Source organism: Saccopteryx bilineata, chromosome 1 (genome assembly GCF_036850765.1).
Source record: "Saccopteryx bilineata isolate mSacBil1 chromosome 1, mSacBil1_pri_phased_curated, whole genome shotgun sequence".
Taxonomy (NCBI): Eukaryota; Metazoa; Chordata; class Mammalia; order Chiroptera; family Emballonuridae; genus Saccopteryx; species Saccopteryx bilineata.
The window spans coordinates 88,369,160-88,376,773 of NC_089490.1; the positions used below are offsets into that span (position 1 = coordinate 88,369,160).

At 51.3% G+C, this 7,614-nt stretch overlaps 1 protein-coding gene across 1 annotated transcript; it reads right to left on the bottom strand.

Moving 5' to 3' along the window:
- Positions 1-360: 360 nt before the first annotated feature.
- On the bottom strand, positions 361-4,008 carry LOC136319943 (DNA dC->dU-editing enzyme APOBEC-3A-like). The gene is made up of 5 exons (XM_066253081.1): positions 3,928-4,008; positions 2,648-2,783; positions 1,781-2,045; positions 852-967; positions 361-573 (listed from the first exon to the last, which is right to left on the bottom strand). The coding sequence occupies exons 1-5, from the start codon at positions 3,954-3,956 to the stop codon at positions 559-561; spliced, it is 561 nt and encodes a 186-aa protein (XP_066109178.1). The 5' UTR covers positions 3,957-4,008; the 3' UTR covers positions 361-558.
- Positions 4,009-7,614: the final 3,606 nt, after the last annotated feature.

A 7,614-nucleotide genomic window follows, 5' to 3' on the forward strand; every position in this document is an offset into this window, starting at 1 on the left:
CTGTTGTTTCAAAAACAGCACTGCTATACTTGTGATAGTTTGTTAATCAGTTTAGGTTTTTGAATTGCAGATTCTGTTCCTTTCAACATTGATTTTTATTTGACAGTGGGAATTAGTTTGACTACTGCCCTCCCATGATGGTACCTACAGAAAAGAAAGTCATTTGCCCATTTGCAAGTATTTATTGAACTGCTTAGACTTCATGATACATTTATAGAGGTGAAGACATTATGTGAAAGATTCTTAACCTTTCATTTTATTGCTTTGTATTTGTAATCAATGAAAATACTTATTTCTGTAAAAACCAAAAGTGATTCTGAGAGTATTGAGTAGACGCTTACTGGTGTATATTTGAAACATATCATATATTTTAAATGAAAAGTAGATCAATTGAATTTTTAAAAAACAAATCTCTATAAGCTCATTGTATTTTGCTGGTTTCTTTCGATCAGATTGGACTTGGTGGCAAATGGTGAGTTTTCATCTCTTGAAGAAAGTGTTTTATTCGTCATTCCCCAGAAGACTTCTGACTTCTTTTGAGAGCTTGAAGTCCATCCTTCAGTTTCCCTGGGTCTAGATGGAGAAGGCAGAGCTGAAGGAAGCAGTGAGCGAGGCAGGTGGAGATGTGAACAGAGAAGCGGTCTGGGGCAGTTACCAAGATGGGGAAGTCAGGAGGGCCACAGGGAGTGAGACAGCAGAGGGACCTTGTGAGCAGGGAAAGCAGGGATGGAGCTGGTGCCCCAGGAGGGAGCAGGTAACCCAAGGAGGCCCTGAGCAGAGGGAAAGGAAGGCAGGGAGAGATAGTGAGGAGGGAAGAGGGCAGGGGAGCAGCAGGGAGGGAGGAACCTCACATTGAGAATGCTCTTCAGCCTCTGGGTTAGAATTTGATAGTTTTGATCGATGTTAAACCAGGGCTGGAATGGTTGTCCCTGGTGGTCCACAAAGGTTTCCCAGCAGTGCTTAAGCTCTGGTAAGTACACGGGAAGTAAAGGTGAACTCCAGCTCTAGAGAGCAGGGAGGGTCACATGCTCTCTGACTCTAAAGGACACAGTCTCCCATCATCATTTCCTCCCAAGGTGCTCAGCATATCTTTCAAATTCTTTCTTCCAGACCCGGCCGGTTGGCTCAGCGGTAGAGCGTCGGCCTGGCGTGCGGGGGACCCGAGTTCGATTCCCGGCCAGGGCACATAGGAGAAGCGCCCATTTGCTTCTCCACCCCCACCCCTCCTTCCTCTCTGTCTCTCTCTCCCCCTCCCGCAGCCAAGGCTCCATTGGAGCAAAGATGGCCCAGGTGCTGGGGATGGCTCCTTGGCCTCTGCCCCAGGCGCTAGAGTGGCTCTGGTCACAGCAGAACGAAGCCCTGGAGGGGCAGAGCATCGCCCCCTTGTGGGCAGAGCGTCGCCCCCAGTGGGCGTGCCGGGTGGATGCCGGTCGGGCGCATGCGGGAGTCTGTCTGACTGTCTCTCCCCGTTTCCAGCTTCAGAAAAATACAAAAAAAAAAAAAAAAAATTCTTTCTTCCAACCACAGTCTGAGGTGTCCTATCACCCTCCTCCAGGAAGTCCTCGGTCCTTATTGCACATGTACCTCCTCCCTTCCCTCCCCAGGACCACCTTTCTCCTCCCAATTCTCTTTTCCTGGAAATCCCCCAGTCCCTCCAGGTCCAGCACCGCCCTGCAAATAAGCTTCTCCACCAGGGATTCTCACCCAGCACACCTCTCTCTTGAAACTTCTCCCAGGCTTCTCCCTGCCCCCCTTCCACCCCTGGGAGTCCCATGCTGACCCTCGGAAGTCATGATGGATATTTGGGCCCCCGCCCTATCCAGGCTACGCAGTCCTTCTTCATATCCCACATCGATGTCATAGATGCGGACCGCGAAAATGCGCAGGGTCACATTTTGGTTCCTGCCCAAGAACTCCACCAGTTTCTGGGCACAATTATAGCAGGGGCTCCAGGAGATGTACAAGGTCACCACGTAGCGCTTCTCCCTGTCCAGTCCCGAAGAAGAGATCCGATTCAGGAAGCAAATCTCAGCATGGCAACCTGGCTGAGCACAGAAGAGAGAGTAAAGTGTTCTGTCACTTACTGTGAACAGGGGTACAGCAGGAGCAGGGTGAGGCTGGTAAGGCACAGGCCCCCAGCACAGAATTAAAGGGCAGAGCACAGCTCTGATTCAAGATGAATAATATTTCAATGCAGGATTTACATGGTCAAATATAAGGCAAAAGTCATGATACACATGATGTCAGCATTTGATAAAGGGCAGCTCAGCAGTGATAACTTGTTATTTTACATCAACAAAGTATGGCCTAACATGGCACTGTAATCTCAGCCTTCATTTAAATTACTGATATTTTTTTCATCATGAAACTTGCATTAATTTTGATTTTTAAAATATTGTATTAAATATGATTCATGTTGATTACTGAGTATCTGGAGTGCCTCTACTTTTCGCTCAAAGTCTGTGTCTTCAGGAGCCTCACTGAGCTGGGCTCTGCAGGCAGGACAGGAACAGTTGAGGACAGAGGGAGGAGGCAGGTGAGCTCCAAGGTCAAGGCCTGATGCCGTGGAGACGGCACCACCATGTGCACTGAAAACCGTCTCCTTGAATATCCCCGACGGCAGACCCTGCCCACTGTGGTCGGTCACCTCATTTTTCAGGTATGGCTTCGACATTCTCACATCGCTCGGGTTGTCGCCCTCAAAGACCTCCACCTCGTAACACAGGTATGTTTTGCTCTTCATACGGTGACTGAAGTTGTCAGTGAAGGTGTCTCTATCCATCCTGGGAATGCGGACACAGGCGGGAGGAGACAAGGGCATGGGGCTCCCCCTGGGATCACCCAGTTCTCCTCCTTTTTCCCCTGAGCTCCACCCTGGACCCCATATTCCAGCTAGGCCCACAGAGGATGGACATCCACTCACTGAGCTGGAGCCACCTAACATCTCTTTGACACTTTTACAGGAATCCTGGGACACCAGCCCAGTCTTTTTGTCAGGATTTCCCCGCAGGAGCAGTGTGGGGTGCTCAGAGCTCTGAGAGTGCCTCCCACTCTGCCCAGAGTGGGCTGGGTCACCTCTCCTGGCGTGACCATCGTGCTGGTCTTGCTGACACACCTCCCTGCTTGATGTGGGCGCGATGGTGCTTTTTCCTCTTATCTCCGGTTTTACCTGAGCCACACGGTGCATTGGGTAAGCACATTCCTCAGTGGGACCAGAGGGGAAAAGGGAATGCCCAATTATTATTCTCGTATAACTCAATAACATTTTTTTTGTGTGGCAGAGACAGAGAGAGTCAGAGAGAGGGACAAATAGGGACAGACAGACAGGCAGGGAGAGAGATGAGAAATATCAATTCTTTGTTGCAGTTTCTTAGTTGTTCACTGATTTATTTCTCATATGTGCCTTGACTGGGGGGCTACAGCAGACCAAGTGACCCCTTGCTCAAGCCAGCGACCTTGGGCCCAAGCTGGTGAGCTTTGCCCAAACCAGATGAGCCTGCACTCGAGCTGGCGACCTCGGGGTCTCAAACCTGGGTCCTCACATCCCCATCCGAAGCTCTATCCACTGCGCCACCACCTGGTCAGGTGATATTTTCTTTCTAATTATGAAAGTAATAATGCCCTTTATAAAAACAAAAACATAAATCTGAACATGACCTCTTAACTATAGTTCAGAGTAGAAAGTAAAATTTTCACAGGGGATTAGAGGAAGAAGAAGAACTTGGACCATCCAGGAGAAGCCCAGGGCCTATGGGAGGTGGTTAGGACAAGCAAGCAGGGCATCAACTGAGACTCCTGGCTGGACATAGAGGGACTATCAAGATGGAAGTGGAGAAGCAGAGGAGTCCCCAGGGGAGAAGGTGAGTTCCCATCGGGGAGCCTGGAGGAGAGGCTCAGAGCAGGGGTGCTTCAAGGCATGAGTGGTACCTGTCCTCAGGTGCTGGGCCGGCCTCCATGTCTCAGTTCCGTCACTGTTTCTGGCTCTGCCTGCTCACAGCCTGTGTCCTCTGTCTGGGATGTTTTCAGGGACCAGATGGCTTATATACCAGCAGAGCACCCAAAAATTGCTGAATTGGCAATACTGGGCCTCACCCTTTTCCTGAACTCTGGCCACTCATGCCACACACAAGGAGTCATGAAAGAAGGAACTTCTCTGCCTAAATGTCATATCCTATGCCCTCAAGGACAAGTTAGGTTTTGAGTTGTCTGTTCTGACAAAGGCCCAACCTGGATGCGATGAGGATTGACGTTGGGCCAATGAGGTCTCTGGAGGTTATGGTCACTCTGAGCAGCATGACACAGCGAGACAGGAGGTGAGAGGGCAGGTGAGAGAACAGGTGTTCATACTCTTACGAAGGCCCTGGCACAGGACACAGAGCCCGTAGAGGCCGGGCCCACAGCAGTCAGTGCAGGGCACCGTCTGGTCCAGACTCCCCGGGGCCTGCTGGATAGAGGGGCCTTGGGGCTGTGAGCAAGGAGGGGGCCTGCCTGAGAGGCAGTAGACGGCTTCGTCTCCGTCTAGGAAGGGAAGGGGGGGACAAACATGTGCTGAGCTCTCCTTCGGAGCTACCATGATCGGTTGAGAAACTGGACATGAGGCATTTTTACCCCCGTTACAGAGAGAGAAAAGAAAAAATCCAGAGGGACAGAGCTTGGCCAAGACGGCACTGAGAACTGAAGGACACAGGATGTGCACCGTCTCGGGAAGGGGCGCTGCGCTTTTTTCTTCACCTCCAGGTCATGATGGACTTGGAGGACTTTGTATTCCAGGCCCATCTGTGACCCCGAGCTCCAGCTGGCCATGTTTGTTCATGACAAGGCTGCCCCTCTGTCCCACTGACTGTCCACTCTGGCTCTCCTTAGACCACTCTGTGCTGGCCCAGCACTCCCTCCCAGGGGATGTGCCCAACTTGGGAAGTAGCTGTTCTAGATGAGGTTCCGGTAAGTTACCTTTCCACCTTAGAGGCAGGATGGAAGGCAGGCTGATCATGCCCAGCCCTGGGTCTCTGCAGTGTTCTCAGGCTCTGTCACGTACTCTCTTCAGGATCTCAGGGCCCTTGTGTCATGGGCAAAGCTCTGCGACAGGGTTTCTGGGAAGGTAGGTTTTGGACTGTGAGGGGTCAGATCTGCCTGGAATGTGCACTCTGACATCAGAGTGTGGGGACCCTGCTCCTAATGTACGACCACGTGACTTCTACCCCGGGCTGTCCGCTGTTCCCAGAGTGCGTGCATCTTGGTCATTTCCTTCCAGGAACAGAGGAGGGGCTCTCAACAGAGCGCAGAAATAGAAAACAAAGAAGCCGATTTGAAGATGAAGGTCTTCTTGCAAATGAGCCTTGGGAGATGGCGTAATCCTCTGAGTTTCTGTTGTGCGGGGAGAGGCTTCTGGGTATGTCTGGGGAACACAGGAGTTTCCTTTTTGTTATGTATGTACACATGTGTGCGTGTGTATGTGAGTCAGAGTAGCACTTGGACCATTGCCCAGACACAGCTGTGTGCTAAGCTTGATTCTTCTGCTGTATGTGGCACCTGAGGTCCCACCAGACATCTTGAGGTAGATCATGACTGTAATCAAGCAAATTAGTCATAGCCACATGCCAGTGCAGTGCAGGATGATGCCCAGGGACAGACACAGAGCAGAAGCCACGGCCTTGACCCCTCCGTGGCCCAGGCACTGTGCTCTGTGTGCTCCTGAGCCTGTACCCCAATGGCTAACCTCCCCTCCTTGACTCCTCTCCCTCTGCACCTCTGGCCGAATACATCCCTGGACACCCATCCATCCCCAGCAACTGGCCCTGTCCTGGGTCTCAGCCACCAATGCTCCACTGAGGCCTCCCTGGGGCCTGGTTGCGCATGGTGTGAGCAGAATAGTCAGAGCATTGATCGATTCTTTGTGCGTGGAGTGATTTATCAAACAAGGGATTTCTTCTCTTTTTAAAAGAAAAATCATCATATGTTGGGGAATAACTATCTCAGACATGGTCCTAAGCACTTGACATTCTCACCGTCATTCAATTGTCTCTGCAGCCCCATGGTCGGTCACTGTCGTTACCTCAGTGTTTGAAAGGAAGGGCCTGAGGCCTGGAGGGAAGTCAGGTCCAAGTTCCTCGAGAATGGAGGAGGCTGGGCCCAGAGTCAAGTCCCTGTCCTCTGACTAAAGCATCGCTGTGGAGACTTGTCACAGGAAATTGAATGCACCTGCTCAGACACTGGGGAAGCAGGAGGAGCAGAAAGAGGGGCTGTGGGAAGGGGGGTCCACCAGGAAACAGGGATGAGGAGTCCGGATGGGGCCTGAGAGGGAAAGGGGCAGAACCAGACCCAGAGAGAAGGGCTTGGATAGAGGAGATGATGGGGGACAGGGCTGGGGATGTCCAGATGGAGAGCAGGAGGACATCAGAGAGGGAGGAGGCCAATGGGGCTCAGCTGAAACCACCAATAGAAACTGTAAATTCATGGGTTTGTCCTCTGTCACCCTCACGGTCAACAACACCCATCATCACAGGGTGTACACACTAGAAGGTCTGGGCTTTGCCCTGTCCTCTTCTTTTTCCCTGAGATGAGACCCGATGCTCAGAGGTGAGCAGCCATCTGGGAGACCGAAGACACACGTCGGAGAAGATAATTGTCCAGAGCTGAGCCCTGAGAGCACCTCCAACTTTATAAAATGAGATTTTTCTGTGCAGCAGAAGACCCCAGAGATAAAAAACAAACAAACAAAAAACAACTAAGAGCATGTGAGAAAACTTCAGCCCAGTGGCTAATGCCCGGGACGCTTTAGCTATCACAGTGAGCTGCATCCCCTCCTGAGAGCCAGGATGGAAGCTGGACTCCTGCTTCCCCAAAGTCCTTCCATCACCCCTAGTCTCTGAAAGTCATTGAATTTGCACGCACGCACATAACACACACACACACATTACTGAGCACCTACTGTATACACCACAGAGGTAGCTGATATGGATCAGAAATGGATCCAGGAACTAACAGACCTGAGACCTCTGTCTCACCCCCAGGAGGTGGGACTGTCTGAGAACAGAGCCACACCCTCACTGGCCCACAACTCAATGACAGGTGACAACCACAGGTTTGTGGAACAAAATCAAGTTGTCAGAAACTGAAGGACAGAGAGCCTCTAGTCTCTTTCCTCAAGGGTCTTAGGTGGGCACGGGAGGCCCGAGGTGGTTCAGTCTTGTTTTGGGAGAAAAGCAAAAATGGTTATGTTGGATGGATTACCGGTTCTCTCTCCCTATCTGTCTGCGTCTCTGTGGATCCGATGTACATTGGGAAAGTGAATAATATGAACAATAGGAGTCAATGTGGAGTGTTTATTCTGTGCTGAGGGTTACCTCACTGGCATGTGGCAGAGTCAGGATTCAAACCCAGCAGCGGGGGAGGCCTGGGGCTGGCTGGTAGCCAGGAGGAGGAGCAGGAGGGTTCTGAGCAGGGAGAAGGTGCAGCTGGCACCCTTTCCTGCTGGGCTGTGGCGAGGCTCGATATCTTGCCTCCATCTTCAGGCGGTGACCCCTCGGGGTGGATCCCATCAGCCAGCTCCTCTTCTAGATAGCCTCAGGACCTTAAAAACATATTTAAAAAAATACAAACCAAAAAACAGGCTTC